This window comes from Castor canadensis, chromosome 7 (assembly GCF_047511655.1).
Source record: "Castor canadensis chromosome 7, mCasCan1.hap1v2, whole genome shotgun sequence".
NCBI classification, from domain to species: domain Eukaryota; kingdom Metazoa; phylum Chordata; class Mammalia; order Rodentia; family Castoridae; genus Castor; species Castor canadensis.
This window is the reverse complement of record NC_133392.1, coordinates 155,909,819-155,927,194: the sequence shown is the minus strand read 5'-3', so window position 1 is coordinate 155,927,194 and position 17,376 is coordinate 155,909,819. Positions and strand designations below refer to the sequence as shown.

The window sequence follows — 17,376 nt, the reverse complement described above, 5'->3', positions numbered from 1 at the left end:
CTACTTCTACTTTGCTTATTTTTTAATTGCCCCCATGGTACTGTTCTCTACCAGGTCAGTAAAATCAGCTTGGTGGATTTAGCAGGAAGTGAGCGTGCCGATTCAACTGGTGCCAAGGGAACTCGATTAAAGGTGAGTATTTTACCAGAATGGTCCAGTCAATCAGTGGTCTGTACCATGAGTCAGTAAACTACGGCCAGAGGTCCAAATTCGGTTTATCACCTATTTTTGTGAACAATTGTTTTTTTTGGGGGGTACTGGGGCTTAAACTCAGGGCCTATACCTTGAGCCACTCCACCAGCCCTATTTTCGAGACAGGGTCTCTCAAACTTACTTGTCCAGGCTAGCTTTGATCCTCCTGATCTCTGCCTCCTCAGTAGCTAAGATTACAGGTGTGAGCCACTGGCGCCTGGCTGTAAATAAAATTATATTTAAATATAGCTAATCCATTAGTTTATGTATTGTCTATGGCTACTTCTTCAGTGTGGTAGCAGAGACCATATGACCCACATGACCCACAAAACTTAAGTTTTATTTGACCCTTTAGAGAAAAATTTTTCTTTTTTTTTGTCATTTTTCTTTTATTATTCATATGTGCATACAAGGCTTGGTTCATTTCTCCCCCCTGCCTCCACCCCTGAGAAAAATTTTTCCAAGGCAGAATTTGGCTAGGTGGAAGTAAGGAACAGTAATGGGAATAGGATATATGAGATCCAGATGTAAGAACCAGCCTGGACTTTGATAGGGATAGTGTTTAACAAGGACAGAAATTTCATATTGCTGAGTTGTGGGAAGAAGGCTAGCATTGTAAGATTTTGGAGCACAAACATTTTGACGAAATACTTAGGACTGGGAAGTAGGCATTTGGTCCCAGCATGTTATCAGGTGAGCAGGGGAAAGATTAAGGACTATTGGAGGCTTTAGTGCTTGTGGTCATCAATAAGGATGCTAGCGTGTGGCTAGTTATACTGGATAGCTTCTATATGAATAATATTGCAGGAATGGAGATTCTTCACCATAATCCTTTCATGTCTGGTGTTTGTTTTAGGAAGGAGCAAATATTAATAAGTCTCTTACAACTTTGGGCAAAGTCATTTCAGCCTTGGCAGAAGTGGTAAGTTTTACACTTTACTATAAGAGAAAGTTTGCTCAGCAAATATACTTGATGATGTTTTATGCTTATTTAATGAGACTACCCTATTTTGGCCTTTTATGTAATCTCACCTTCTCAGATAAGAAACTAGGTGTAACACAGTTTGACTTTGTACCAAAAGTAAAATCAAAGCACATGTAGATGTGTAAGGCTGGAGCAAAGTTGTATGTTTGATTAATTTTTTGAGCCTGATTTCAAATCATAAAAGCGAGTGTGTGTTTGTGTGCTCTTTTCCTGTGCAGTTTTTGGTAGGATGCAGTGCATGCAGTACCTTTTGAGTACTTTGAGCACTTTGGCTTTGGTGAATGCCAATAATATTTTTAAAAAATTCAGTCACGCATCATTTAACAAGGGGATTAAATGGGAAATGCAGCATTAGGTGACTTTGTTATTGTTGTAGCATTGTAGAGTGTGCTCACACAAATTGTGGCATAATCCACTACCCACATAGGCTATATGGCATAGCCTATTGCCCCTAGGGCCATGAAGAAAAAACCAACATGAGATTAAATCAAGCACCTGCAGAAATGATGCAGTCAAGGTGAGATGAACGCAAGTGTATGAGGCCGTTGCCTGCATATAGTGAACATTGGAAGTTGAAAGAATATTCTCTAAAATCATGGAAAAAGTCTATAGTAAGCACTCAAAGCAGTCACATTCACTTACTGCCGTTATCAAGTACCATGCTCTAAACCTGAGGAACATGGTACCCTTGGAAATGACTTACAGCGCAGCATCATTACAAACATGTGAGTAGTGCATTGTGTTGCCACGCCAGGATGGCAAAAACATCAGGATGATTCCATGTCGTTGTAAACTTACGGCACACATGGGTGAAACGTCGTTATGCAGCATATAACTTCAGTGGAACACTAAAGCTAAACCAGTTTTCTGTAAGGGGCTTCATTATTTAGGCTAAGAGCCAAGGAAGTCATTATGTGTTCTACTTTACATTAATACCTCATTTAAATCACTAAGAAGAATTATACGTTTCTTGCTTGTCTCTAAGAAGTCATAATCTATGTTTTCCATGTAAACAAAATACTACCTTTTGGAGGCTTATCCTGTGTTCTTGTTCTTTCCTGTAAATGCTTTCATTGGTAGGATAACTGCACCAGCAAGGTATGGTGGGGAGAAAAAGGGGTGGACTGGTACACAATCAGCTGTTAGAGCTTGGAATCCTTAGAGGATGTGTGCAGGCATAGCTGGGATGGAATCTTTAGAAAACTGACTGTAATTTGTTTTCTGGCTCTGGAATTTAGAATATCTATTTACAGTGACCATAAATCATTAATTTAGGAGCATGAAGTACTTTGGAGATGGAATTAAGACTAAAGGAACAAGAAAGGAATTTGAGGAAGCTTTATATTGTGTCATCTTAAGGTGTTTATCCCAGTGAGCTGAAGGACTATCTCTTGACAGTTATATAAATCACTCAGATGAGCAATAGTTAAATGTTTAAGGGTGCTATTCTAAAATATCTGGAAAGTATTGGTATATACATTTTTTTTTCTTTTTCTTTTTTTCAGGTGGTCCTGGGTTTTGAACTCTGGGCCTCTTGCTAGACAAGTGCTCTACCTCTTGAGCCAAACTTCCAGCCATTTTTGCTTTCATTTGTTTTTCAGATAGGGCCTCTTGTCAGCCCAGGGCTGACCTTGGACCATGGCCCAATGTAGTTGGGATTATAGGCTTGAACCACCATGCCCAACTTGCTTTTTGAGATTGGATCTTGCTAACTTATTGAAGTTTGGGCTGGCAGGAGTGTGCCACACATCCAGCCTGGTTAAGTGTACATTCAGACTTCTTGGCTTTTCTTATTAGGTTCCTACCAGGAAGGCTCATGGTGACTTAAAACGTTCCAAATTGTTTCCTGCTCTTTGGTTTATACAACGTGAGGACTGTAAAATCAAGTGAGACTTCAGCTACATCTAGAAAACACTGTTTGCATACTCTTTTATACAACGGCTATACACTTTTCTCTTACTGTTTTGCACAAATATTTATTTAGAGCACCTAATAGGTATGAATCACATGAGAGAAATTGGGGTGCAGGCAGTATTTGCATTGACATGTATATTTTCAAATATTTAGATAGATTTGCTTATTCTTTCTACTTCTACAGTAATAACTTAAATAAAAAGTTATGTCCTTTTCATTTTTTTCTCTGTGTATCAATTAATGAGCTCTTAGTTTCTGAAGTCTGTATGCTATTTATTAATATACTTGTCCAATATCTAATCTGGGTTCCAGAAATTTGAAGATTTAGTGATCATTTTAACTTGTCCTGTCCATTTGCACATCTATTAACATCATATCAGCCACAGGAAAAGTTTACAAAATATTTAGCTTTATGTGTCTTGTGTACTCTGTGCCATAATAATTTGCAAGTGATTTTTACCATCAGTTTTATAAAATCCAGTTTAATACCTTGCATCCATTGTAAGTATTATAGATCAGGAATAAATTTTAGATTTTATGTAACAAGTATAATCTTTGGTGAATTCAGATGTTATTTCCAAGTTGGACGCATCTGTAATCCAATCCTAAGGAGGATGGATTGCAAGTTGTAGGCCAGCCTGGGCTGCATAGCAAAACCCTGTCTCCAAAAAAAAAAAAGGTGGGTTGGGAATGTAGGTCAGTGGTAGAGCACTTGCCTAGCACATTCAAGGCCCTGGGTTTAATCCCCAGCACAGTGAAAAAAACCAAGAAAGAAAAATATGTTGTTTCCATTGAGGAGAGAAATAGGCTTATTACTGTCCACACTTAACAGTACAGATCGAGTATTTTTAATCTGGAAATCAGAGATCTGAAATTTTTTGAGCACAGCCTGAAGCCACTAGTGGAATATTCCATACTGTCTGACCTCCTACAAATTGTTGTAGTCAGAATGCACACCAAAAATATTATATGAAATTACTTTCAGGCTATGTGTACAAGGTATATAAGAAACATAAATAAATTTTATGTTGAATATCTCATTATGTATATGCAAATATTCAAAAATACTCTGGTCCCAAGCCTTTATAATAGAGGATATTCGACCCGTGTTTCTTTTTAGAGAGAACAAGTAAAGCTTTTTATTTAACTATTGAAACAGTTATTTTAAAAAAATGTATAGTTGTGAGAACAGATGAGATTAATTCTATAAAGTAAGCAAACAGAAAAGAAAGAAATGACTAAATTGTAGGATATTCTATATTTTTATTGTCAGTACTGAGGTTTGAACTCAGGACTTCATATTTGCTAGGCACTCTACACTTGAGCCACTCTACCAGCCCCAGACTCTGGGGTATTCTCAGATGGAAAGAACTGAAGTTCTGTTTCTGCTCTGTCATATAGCTGTTCTTTCTTTCTTTTTTTTTTTTTTTGTGACACGGGATTTGAATTCAGGGCTTCATGCTTGTAAAGCATGCTCTCTATCACTGGAGACTTATTTTGGTTTGGAGATGGGGTCTCAAACTATTTGCCCAGGATGGCCTCAAACTGTGATCCTCCTGATCTCAGCCTCCCAAGTAGCTAGGAGTACAGGCGTGAGCCACTGGCTAGCTATTTCTTCTTAATTTAGCCAAATTGACAAAAATGAAATAGAATATTTTTGGCAAACCAACACTGCTTATTTTTATAGTACTGTTTGTGGTCATTGTAGCTGGCATACTTTAGTCAGCACTTTTACTACTAATGGTGGGTAATGGAAGCTCATGAGTAATTTAAACATTTAAGAATATGGGGGTTTGCTAGCCTGGGCAAATAGTTCATGCCTGAGCGATCCTCCTGATCTCTGCTTCCTGAATAGCTAGGATTACAGGCATGAGCCACCTGGCCTTGCTATTTTCTTTATATTAGGAAAATACTGTAGGTTGTTTTTAAGGAATAGAGTTATTTTGCAATTACCCTTATCTATCTCTCAGCAAATTAGAATAGGCAGTATGCTCTGGCAATAGTTTGTGAGACCCTATCTCCAAAAAACCTATCACAAAAAGGGCTGGTGGAGTGGCTTATGGTGTAGGCCCTGAGTTCAAACCCCAATACTGGAAAAAAAGAAAAAACCAAAACTATAAAGAAATAAACCTAGGTCTTAGATTTGGAGGATTTTGTAGTAAAATGAGAGTATGTCCCATTAGCCAAATGACTGAAAGGCTTCATTCTATGCAATTTTAAGTTGAACCTGCTACTGGAAATGACTTTTTTTTTTTTTTTTTTTTTTTGTGGTACTGGGGTTTGAACTCAGGGCCTACACCTTGAGCCACTCCACCAGTCTGTTTTTTTGTAAAGGGTTTTTTCAAGATAGGGTCTCATGAACTATTATGACTGTGCTGGCTTCGAGCCATGATCCTCCTGATCTCTGTCTCTTGAGCAGCTAGAATTGCAGGGGTGAGCCACTGGTGCCCATCTGGAAATGACTTTCTAATAGGTGGAATGTGCACCTGTGGGTGGAGTGGAATAGAATAGCACGAATGGGTTTTGTTTGTTTGTGGTGCTGGGGATCAGTCCCAGTGCCTGACCAATGTTGGCCTCTCACACGCTGGGCAAGTGCTCTGCCACTGAGCTACATCGCTAGCCCAGTGTTTTTTGATAAGAGAGGAATTAAAATACCCCCTTGCCTACTCCCTTTTCTTCATCCAGAAACCTGAAGTTAGCCCCTTAGTTCTCATTTTCTGAATATTGTGTTTTTGCAGAATTAGATCATCCTGTGTCGAACCTCAGATTATACCAGAAATGGACTCTGAATCTGCCCATTGCTGGGGTGATGTTTATCTGTGAATGCTGGATTTCTCTTTAGTAGCTTCTTAAGGCATCACAGTAGTCAGCCAGCAGATGTTTGACTCAATATTATCTGCAAAGCATTTGCATTATTTTATTTTTGTCTATATTAATTTTATCACTACTGGGGTTTGAACTCAGGGACTTGCACTTGCTTAGGCAGGTGCTCAGCCATTTGAGCCATGCCCCCAGTCCTTTTTGATTTAGTTTTTCTTCTGGATGGGGTCTCCTGGGGTTTTTTGTCTGGGGCAGGCCTCATACTGCGATCCTTTTACCTCTGCCTTTCTGAGTAGCTGGGATCACAGGTAATGCACCACCACAACCTGGCCCTTGTACTAATTTTTTCTAATTCTAGAGAATATCATTTCTTCCATTTCTGCCTTTTTATTGGTACTTTTGGCTTTATCCTACAGTAATGAGAAGATCATTAAGAGAGCAGTTTAAATAGGCCCTTAATGAGAAAAGTCATCCAGTGAATGTAGCAAATATCTAAAATAACAAATAACATAACTTTCTTAGTCCTTTTCACTTTTAGTCCTTGTGGTAATAGTTGGAACTTTTTTTTTTTTTCCATAGTTACTTAGATATACAACAACCTACCTGATGATTTAGTGGTTGGCCAAGTAAATTCATTATGTAAAGTCATTAATTGACTAGAATACACAGGATGCATATTTACCCCTCTGTAAAAAGGAAACTCATTGTTTAAATGCTTATATAGATGATAGTAAGGAATTTTGTTAAATATTATAATACTAGTCTTATAATTATGTTTTAAGTCCTTGCCTGTTAAAGATGTGTATCTGAAGTATTTGTAGGTGAAATGTTGGATCTGCTCTAAAATACTGGCAGCTATAAAGACATGATATGGGCAGTATTATATTGAGATTAAATTTTTTGTCATTGTACACTGTGTAAGAGAATGTCCCTATCTGCTAAAGTATTTAGACATGGTGCCTACAACTTACTCCAAAGTGGTTTAGGAATGTGGAAAAGTGTTTGGGGGATAATTGAGAGAGAATTATGACAAAGTACTGGTAGTGGTTGAAGCTGCATGGTGGGTATATGCAGCTCATTGGTACTTGTCTTGGATTTTTGTGTATGTTACAAAAATTTCAAATTAAAATGCAAAAGTAAAAACACATTTCATGATGGGATTCTACCGTAAGTTGATTTACTTGGGAATTTTAGACTGGCTCACCTTTCCCATGAGTTTTCCCCCATAATATTACTGAGGCTCTTCCTTTCTCTCTAATAGAGTAAAAAAAAGAAGAAGACTGATTTCATTCCTTACAGGGACTCTGTACTTACTTGGCTCCTTCGAGAAAATCTAGGTATGTTGACTGCTGGTACAAATTAACTTTGTAGTTATCTTTGTAAAACTGCTTTCTGATTGACTTTTGTGGTTGTTCTGTGTCTGTTTTGGAGAATTACCTTTAGCTATTCATAGTAGTCACTTGAGTGCTCCTTGCCTCTTTGCTTTTACTTCTTTTACTGGTTGGATTCACTCATTTTAAAATTGGAAGTGTTCTTCCAATTTATCATGGAACAGTTGTCTTCCTAACTCCCTACACCTGCTTCAAACTGTTTTTCCTTCCTGAAAGTTCTTTTAAAACCTTGTCTTCCTCTGAGGTGCTTATAACCAGCCATTGCCAGCCCTTACTCTTCCTTCTTGCTGTTTTTCCACCTTCTAGCTCCTCCCTTCAGTCTCTGCTCCTCCTCAGTAAGAAGGAGTGATTATCTGACATGGAGTGAACTGGTGGGCTTATCCCAGCCAGTGACAGTGGGGTGTGGGGGGGCCGGTAAACTGGCTTAAACCTTATTAGAGTGTGTGCAAAGGATCATAGGAGGATAGGTACCGGAGGCAAGAGATTCAGACACTAAAATCTGAGTACAATAGTGCCTGACATGGAACATTTAAGAATGTTACTGGATTTTTTTTTCTTCACTAACTTTTTGTTAAAGTTGTTGGCTTTTGATTAAGTCTTTAGGATCTGAGAATGTGCTGTCAGTTTTGATAGTCAGTAAAATTCTTTATAAATGAATATAATTTGAGATATCTGTGATTTATCTTCTTAGGTGGCAATTCTCGGACTGCAATGGTTGCTGCTCTAAGCCCAGCAGATATCAACTATGATGAAACTTTGAGCACTCTGAGGTACTCTCATTTTAGCTCAGTTGCTAAGTACTTTTGTTATAGCATGGGTTCTCTTATGCTTCGAGAGTAGTTGCTTGTATTAATAGTCATCCCTTCCTCTCATAACAGAGATAACACGGGGAGAAATGATTTTTCTTATAATGGAATTTACCTGTTTATGGTTTACAGATTCATTTGGAAAAGCAGGAACTTTTTCGTAGGAAAGATGTTCAGATTGCTCAAGTGAGATCATTAGATAACTTTTTAATTTTCATATTAATCTTAGTATTTATTTCTATAAAGAGTATTATCTTCCCATGAGCATAATCTTTGTCTTTATAGATATGCTCAAGTTATAAAAAGTAATATAATTTTGAGTACATGTAACATTAAAAAATTACCAATGTAATAATATTCATAAATAAGATGTTTTTATATGTGGAATAGGTTCCATTACTTTAATCTGGAGCCATTTCCCCTTCTCCCATTGAAGATACTTTCACCATAGCAAAAGAGCACTACATAGTCTGACAAACTGGTTTGAGTCCTGTCTCTGGTATTTATTTCTGTTGTAATCTTAAAGCAGTCACTTAAGTTCATCTGAGCCTTTTCTTTATCTCATAAGGATTTTAAAGCTTTATACAAATACATCGTTTCCAAAGCTCATAAAATGTGTAAATACACAGGATGTTTGACTTAGAAACAATGGTATGTTACTTATAAGCAGTAGAGGACCTGAGAAATGTCAGGAATGAGTTTTCTCCTTGGATCTAGATATGCAGATCGTGCAAAGCAAATTAAATGCAATGCAGTTATCAATGAGGACCCCAATGCTAAACTGGTTCGGGAACTAAAGGAAGAAGTGACACGGCTGAAGGACCTGCTTCGTGCTCAGGGGCTGGGAGACATTATTGATAGTAAGTGAATTAAGGATCAACACAAAATCTAATCTTCCTCTTCAGGTTCTTATATTTAAAATAAACTTTGATTTAAGGAACTTGTTGAAACTAGATGGCAGTGAAAATGGTTTATGTTTTTTTCTTAAAAAACCCAGTGAAAATGACCTCAAAACTCCTTTTTATTATGTCTCAGGCTATCCGTTAATTTTTTTAAAAAATGTTAAATTTATTCTCACTGAGAAATTGATCACTTCATAAAAGTGTTGTGTGGACTTTTTTGTTTCATGGGTTTCTCTGGATTAGTGTAGTGGTAATATGTGTGTGAGAAGTCCACCATTCCAGTCTATTGTCAGATAAGGTTCACCTTTGAGTGGCCCCTGCTCCTATGAACATATGAAGGGCAAAAGTCCAATTCCTGTGAAGTTGAAGAACTAGACTTCCAGAGAGTGCTGTTTTACAGTGTTGTCTTATATAATGCGCTATGTTTTAAGTATCTGTGACCTGCCCATATAGTGTCTAATCAAAAGGTATTAGTAAGTAGGGCTGGGGTGTAGCTCAGTGGTAGGGTGCTTGCCTAGCATGTGCAAAGCCTTAGGTTTGACTATTAAAAATAAAAGTTCTCAGACTGGGAGTGTGGCTCAAGTGAAGTTCTTTTAAGTGAATAAAATAGATTATTCAGATAGAATAGAATATGGATTTATTTAATAAATCATACATTTTTTGAGTGTAAAATTAATATTCTTTGAAATGCTAGTAAATTCTCAAGGTATCTTCTAGTTTAGTTCTTATTTCTTAAAGCCTGGGTGTAGATTAATACTTTTGTAAAAATGATAATATATTCTAAGTATTAACTTTTTTCATCTTCTGAAATGCCAAGTACTGCTCTTTTCCCTCTGTGTCACTGCTGAGTCTGAACTCTGACCCTTCTCGTATTTTTCCTTCCTGCTTACCTTCAGTTGATCCATTGATTGATGATTACTCTGGAAGTGGAGGCAAATGTGTGTATTTCATGTATTGGTTATTTCCAGTACACTGACCTGCTAATCTGCCTCTGCTGTATCAGCCGTAAACCAGCTTTGCATGCCAGAAATCCTAAAGGGAAATCCCAGACAGAGTATGCTGTAAAATCAGAAATTCTGATCTTGCCCTTCTCCAAAGGCTTAGAAATTTCTTGTTTCCAAGCTAGGTGTGGTATTACATGCCTGTAATCCCAATTACTTGGAGGCAGATATGGGACAATCATGGTTTGAGGCCAGCCTGGGCAAAAAGTTTAGCGAGGCTCTGTTTCAGAAAACAAGTTGGTTGCATGCCTGTAATCCCAGTTGTGAGGGAGGTGAAGATAGGAGGTTTGTAGTCTGAAGTGAACCTGAGAAAAAGTGCGAGACCTCATCTGAAAAATAAAGCAAAAATAATTGGGGGCATGGCTCAAGTCTGTTAGTAAGCACAAGGCCCTGAGTTTAAACCCGAGTACCACCAAAAAAAAAAAATTCTTGCTTCTTCCTCTCTTAGTTTCCCCTCCATTGTGATTAAATTAAATTAAAAAAAATTAGAGATGATAAGACTAGGGATGACATTGCCAGGCCCTTTTCTAGGTACCTTGGACATAGTATTTTTTTAAATTATGTCATCAACTCTGAAAAAAGTTCCATTTTGTCCATTCTACCAGTAGCCCAGAGTGGTTAGTTTTCCACGATCCCATGGTTCTGCGTGGTCAGGTTGGGTATTGAACTCAGAGCCCTTGGCTTTTTACCATTACTGCACTGACACTTTTTTTTTTTTTTTGGTGGGGCGGAACGGGGGTGGGGGGGCGCTCTTGAGTTGCTTCTTTCCTGGTCTGATTATTTAATAGAAAAACTCTTTTTTAATTAGCACTGTAAATATAAACCTTTGTATAATTAAAAAAAAAGTCATTTCCAGTCAGCCAACGTGCCTGATTAAGGACCTCTGTGCGTGTTGGGTTAGTGTGCAGCTGTGCTTATGCTAAGCTGGTTTTCTGTGTATCTTGGGCCTCACCTTACTTGATGATAAACATTTTTTCTTTTTTTCATAAATTACAAATTTTAAACATTGAGGTATCTAAAGTATGTGAATGAAATGAGGATATTTTATAAAAGATCATACCTCATTCTCTCCATAGATAGCATTAAGTTGGTGAGGTAATAATTGCTTACCCTTTTAAGATAACTCATTAAGGAATTACTATCTTAAAAGATGTGAAAAATCTTAGTTTTGGGGTTAATTTTTAGACTCATTGATTTGTTTATTTCTGCAGTAAGCCATGTCAGACAAGGAAATGCATAAGAGAACTCTAGTTGTGATGAGTTAGGTCCTGAAGACCCTAAAATGTCCTAATATACATATGACTTTTGGAACAGCTCTGTCTGAGATTTCCAAAGCCAAACAGTACGGGTATGGAGAAGATGCCTTCCTGTTCTTGCTTTTGTGCTTAAGATGTTGCTGCTGCCAGCTTGTTGCCTATTTCTTCTCTGAGCAGCTATGACATTTTCTGAAAACCGTGCATGACTAAATTTAACTCCATATGCATAAAGGAAAGCAGCCCTGACCACTTCTTGGTTTCTGTCTGGATTGACTTCTCCTAATTCTTTTAGGGCTTGCATGTGTCCCTGGGACCTTCTAAACTCCATCCATCATGCTCTATCCTACTTTGCTGCCATCACCTGGTGGCTAATTTTTTGCTCCAGTGCCTATTCCCCTTTTAAAACATGCCTCTTTGCTTGTTTCTCTATGTTCTATATTTGCAGATGGTAGTTTTCAAACTGTCTTGAAGCACTGCAGATTTTAAGGGGCTTCAAGAATCAGCTTTGATTAAGTAAAGCTGAGTCAACTGAGAGGCAGTGAATAATATTTTTTCAACTATTGCCTCATATTAAATCCTTTAAGGAAAACTTAGTTTTGACATAAATTTTAAATAGTATGGATTTTCTCAAATTTAAAAATGAGCCAGTTTTAAAATAGGAATGCCCCAATACCATTCCCAATTTCTTGGGAATTTACCTCTGGTGTTCATTTGAGAAGGATAAATAATGGAGGAAAGTACAAGCAACACATTAGTGAATTTTGTTGTTTGTGGCCTTTTTCCAAAACTTAAGTTGTAAATTATAAGCACAATTTACAATTCTATTACAGATGTTAGTATATTAAATATATGTCTCTAAAATTTTCCTATCAGACTAGGAAGCAGTGGTTGTACTTTTAGGTACAGTAAAGGCTTTACTTAAGTAGCAAATAAATAATGAATCTTATTTTTTGTTTGCTGTGGTAGACGAATGGCAAAAACCCAAAACCTCTTCATTTGCTAATTGTTCCTCCTTGTTGAGGCAGTCATTCAGTTCTAGGTTCTTACTCAGAATTTCTCTTATTTCTACAGCTACTTCTTTTAATTTAAGACATTTAAAAAGTCTCTTTGGCATATTGAAATGTTGCTATACAGAGGACACCACTAAGTGCCTAGAGTCTTAACTCTAACATCTTGAAAAATTTTGGCTGAATTCCATAAAATATGGGGCTTGGCCAGTACAGATTACTGATAAATAAATGATCTTTATGTTTCTCTTTCTTTTACAAACTACTAGAGTTTAAAAGTGATGTAAATCTGAAGGCACTGTAGACTTGGAACAATGGAAAGAAAAGATGGAACACCATTTGGCTTAGGGAGAGTGCCTTTGAGGTTCTGGTTACACCCTACTAGATACATTGTTAACCTACATTGGAATTTTTTTGTTTCTGAATTCAGAAATGATTCTTAATCTCTAGGATCCAATAGTACAGAGAGACGGGTTTCAGAACTGCCATCTAGAACCGTTAGCCTGTCTTTGTCCTGGCGCTTTAATGCTGTCCTTTCTTACACTTGTGTTCCTTCCTGTCTTTTTTTCTTCTTCCACCCTTTTCCCTCTTTTCTTTTTCTGCCTTTCTTCTTTCTGTCTCCCAGATCTGAAAGATTTTCAGAACAATAAGCATAGGTACTTGCTAGCCACTGAGAATCAACGCCCTGGCAATTTTTCCACAGCATCCATGGGGTCCCTTACTTCATCTCCATCTTCCTGCTCACTCAGTAGTCAGGTGGGCTTAACATCTGTGACCAGCATTCAGGAGAGGATCATGTCTACACCTGGAGGAGAGGAAGCCATTGAACGCCTAAAGGTAAGTAATCACACACACTGAATGCAGGGTATTCTGTGTATCTCCACAAGGCAGAATTAGGACTAAAAATCACTGAGATTTTGGCTTAGTGGTTGGAAAACTTGTTAACTCCTGAAGTATTTTGAAAATGGAATTTTCTGTTTTGTAAGTTAATTTATTTTTGCCAGAATGCTTGAATCTTTCCTAGCCTGACAGAGATGGGAAGGTCTAGATTGGCCATGCAAAGTAATTGATAACTTAGGTATGTATATTAATTTTGGAGTAGTTTATAAGCCACAGTGAAGTTGTTTAGTTAGAAATTTAGTTTTAAATAAAAGATTTCATTTGAAGATGGAATTCTGTATAGAACCATTCTTCTGTTAGTAAAATTAATATATAATTAAAAGAAAGTTTGAACATTTGGGTAGCTGTACTAGGTTTATTCAGATACCCATGAAATTACATCTTTTGAAAGTTTTCGGAAAGCCTTGACACCCTCTGATTAAAGGAGAGGAAGGACTTTCTCCTCTGCTGGTACACCTGGGGTCACACACAGGGCCATCAGGCTGTATGTTTGTAGGCCACCTGCCATGGCACCCAGCTTTGCTACTGGAAGTCTGTCCCAGTCTGTTTTTGCCTATATCAGGTTCTCTCTCTTGTGTCTTTCTATGAGTGAGAAAGTCAGGAGTAGCAAAGTCTTCCAACTTAGAGTTTCTGTCCTGCCCCTCAGTGACTACAGTGAGCAGACGTGTCACCTGTAGTGCTGAGACAAGCAGCCAGGAAATCCTGCCATCCATCAGATGACATCAGGGATACCAGATGTTTTTTCTTCCCCTACTGATCATCTGCAGGAAGATAGTTTGATCCATACCTTTTGGCCTTTGTATTCAAGAGTGCCAGGGCAGGGCAAAGAAACTTCTAAAGAATCTGGAAAGTTGCAGTCATGCTGCCATCCAGCGGTCCTCTTCGCCTTTGCTCCCTATTCCCTTCAGCTCTGCTCAGGACACTGACTGGTGATCTAAAGACTTGCTGAATGTCTTTACCACTAGAAGTGACTGAAAGTTGATAATTGAAGATGTCAGGTGCTTTTATTTTGGGTTTCAGGTGAAGCTGGAAAAGATTTTACATGAAGAATGGGCTTCTGCTTTTTCTTTTTTGAATGTCCCACCTTTTACCTTGGCATTTTACTCACTTCAAAAAGAAGGTACTTGAGAAACAAAAATAATGATCTTGCTTCTTCCTTCAAAAAGTGAGTTAAGTCTGGCAGAGTGGCTCAAGCAGTAAGATCGCCTGCCTAAGTGTGAGGCCCCGAGTTCAAACCCCAGTCAGTACTGAAAAAAAAAAAAAAAAAAAAAAAAGAGTTAAGTTCTGAAATGCCTGGCAAAAGGAAGGGGAATGAGAAATCTTTCCATACAAGGTTGCAAGCTGCAAGGTAATTTTTGCTCTTGGTAAAATTGGCTGTGAAGTTTTACTAAAGACCTTATTGAAGCCCTTCGTGGGAAGATATATTCATTCATGAGTTTTCTCACAAATAAGCATCGGTGACCACATTGTGCAGGGCTCTGTTCAGAGCTAGGTTGAAAAGTAGAGGGCTCTGTGGAAAGGAGAAGTGAAACCTCCACCTACTTAGTATTTAATATACATGTTCTTTTTTCCTGGGAATTTTGAATCTTAACTATTTGCTTATTAAAGTCTTGGTGAATAAATGAGTTTGTCCTTTCTTTTGGCAATCATTGTGGTATTAAGGAGAATTTTCTTCCTAACTGCCAAGTGGAACCAACCATTAGGAGTCAAGACACTAACTAAGCTTTTTTAAGAATTAGGTCACCTAGTGCCTTCCAAATAGTTTCTAGGGGATAATGTGATCATTCTTCAGGGAGTTCTCCCCCTGCCACACACACTTCTCATTAAAACAAAACTATTTTACTTTAGTCAGCAAATACATTCCTCTGTCTTAATTCTCCATTAAACCAACATAAATGAAATCCTCCATTTCCCTATCTTTACTCTAGAGAGAAAATGGCTTCTTTACAGTTTTGTATTCAGTGCTGAAGCATAAGCACTCAGTTCTGCTTTTCTTTTGTGAATGGTGAGAATTCCATTTGGACAGAGTTGCATTTTAATGATGCAGGCAGAGAACATCTTGCATCCAGAGTGTAGGACAGCAGTTGTACAATAGAAACACTTGAAACTGTCTAGGAGCTGAATTCCTAAGGCATGACATTATAGGAAAAAAATATTGTAATGGAAAAAAGCAATAGTGGAGGTTAACTCATTTTCCTAACAGTTTACTTCCCTTTGCTTCTATTTATTTTTGACTTCAGAAAAGATCAGTTGTTAGTTTAATAGTTTTTCACAGGGTGCTACTGCTGTTTCATTCATTCCAATAGCCTAATTCCATAAGCATCTTGATCCCTCTACAAACCTCTCTGGCAAAAGAGAGTGAGGGATATGTAATTGTTTTCTGTTTTAAGTCACAACTCAAGCTGAGTTAAATATATGTATCCTTGATTTAGTTTCTTGTTCAGTAAGTTGGTTTTTTTTTTTTTGTGGTACTGGGATTTAACTCAGAGCCTCAGGCATACTAGATAAGTGCTTTACCTCTTGAGCTAACCCTCCTTATACAATAAGGCTTATACAATAGGGTTTTAAACATAGCTGTAGCCACTGTATGATGGCTGTGGTGTTTATAGTCTGTCATTAAAGTCAGTACTGTGAGGACCATTGCTCAGGCTTAGCCTATAAATATCCACAGATTGTATTACAGAAACAGGCAAGGGCAAATGCTGTGCTAAGCATTGAGGGCTTCACATGTAGAACTCACTTTATAAAACATTCTGTGTTCAGTACAATAAAACCTTGACTGTCCAGTGGCTTCGAGGAATGTAAGCAGTAAGTGCTTAACCTTTTAAGTATCAAAACCTAAAATGTAATTTTTTTCATGGAAATATTTGTTTTGTCCTTTCAGTTTTTCTGTTACTTAACTGAGCCATCAAGAAAAAAATAGTCTTTACTCCCATTTCCTACATGGGGCACAGGAAATGTTTCTCCCTACTTTATCCTGTCAGACTAAAATAAATCCTTGCTAAAACTTCAAAAAGTTGTTTAGTTGTATAAATGTAATTAACTAGTGCTGTATATATGTAGCTAGAAAGCTACATATATTCTGAATACTGACTGCCTATTGGCTTCTCTTTGTGTTTTGTTTGTTTTTACACTAAGTTAATTATTTAGGCTTGAAAAAAAGAATATCGTTCAGTTTTTCTTAATTCATGGTGAGCTGTTTGTAGACTGTTTATTTGGATGGCTATTGACTCTGCCTTATTTAAAGAAAGAATAGTAAGTATGGGAATCCCATGACCTCAGGTTAATCACTAAGCTTCTCTTGTCCTTGATTATGGGATAAATGGTTTCTCAGGTTTGTTCAGAACTGAAGGTTTGCTAATATGCCATTTGGTTTGTTGTTTTCTCTAACACTCCTCAAAGTTTCAAAAATAGCTTTCTAGACAACTTAAAAATCACACTTAAGCTGCAATGACAAGTTACACCTTATTCAGTTTTCTCTTGAAGCCTCTTCTGTAAAGAGACTATGTTGTGATTTACCCTCCTGTTGGTAAGTAAAGTTAGAGAGGTCATGTTAGAGCTGCCAGCAAAGTGGTTAGAGCATTCCTGGAGAGTAACTGTACTTTCTTAGCAGTGGTTTCAAAATAGGATAGCTTTAATATGGCCAGATAAGCCTTGACTTTGAAATGACCTCATTTTGAAGGTGACCAACTAGGAAGAAAATATTTTTAAAAATACCTCATGAGTCAGTTTATATTCCTTAACTGGCATAAGTAGTTTGTGAGCTTTACTTTAGGTGATTTGCTCACGTATAGCCAAATTTCCTGCTTCTTTTGTTTTGTCTTTACTTAGAGAGTGTAACTGTTCTATCCAGCTGTCTTTAATAAAGCCTTAAACTTATGTAGCTTGTGGGATCAACTGGTTCTGTTTCTGCCCATGTAGAGTCCCGTGCACGTGCATTTAATACCACTCTGTTGGTTGAATAGCTTTGTGGTAGTAATAGATACACTGTTGACCACTTGGTACAGACTCCTTCCTTGCTTAGTGCTCTCACTTGTTCCCAGATTGTATGGCTTTTTCTTAGTTGCTGGCCCTCTAGGCTGGCATGTTGGTTGTCACTTGGCTTTTCTTTTTTAATATGCTCTCGTTTGTTTCTCCTGATTTTATACTTCTTGCTTTTGTAGCTGTTGCCCTTGAATCTTTCCTCCTGGCCTTTTTTTGGG

The 17,376-nt window shown here is 37.6% G+C and overlaps 1 protein-coding gene across 10 annotated transcripts in view; it reads left to right on the top strand.

The window, feature by feature from the left end:
* Kif1b (kinesin family member 1B) overlaps positions 1-17,376 on the top strand; it is a 130,233-nt gene that overhangs the window by 43,917 nt on the left and 68,940 nt on the right. For 3 of the 10 annotated variants that reach the window (XM_074081386.1, XM_074081382.1, XM_074081383.1), the window contains exons 8-15: positions 55-132; positions 1,049-1,114; positions 2,258-2,275; positions 7,173-7,248; positions 7,994-8,072; positions 8,826-8,968; positions 9,907-9,948; positions 12,900-13,111. In XM_074081386.1, the coding sequence (XP_073937487.1) occupies positions 55-132; positions 1,049-1,114; positions 2,258-2,275; positions 7,173-7,248; positions 7,994-8,072; positions 8,826-8,968; positions 9,907-9,948; positions 12,900-13,111 (714 nt within the window). The remainder of the gene's footprint in view (positions 1-54; positions 133-1,048; positions 1,115-2,257; positions 2,276-7,172; positions 7,249-7,993; positions 8,073-8,825; positions 8,969-9,906; positions 9,949-12,899; positions 13,112-17,376) is intronic. The other 7 variants (XM_020186105.2, XM_020186090.2, XM_074081389.1 and 4 more) reach the window with 4 other exon arrangements.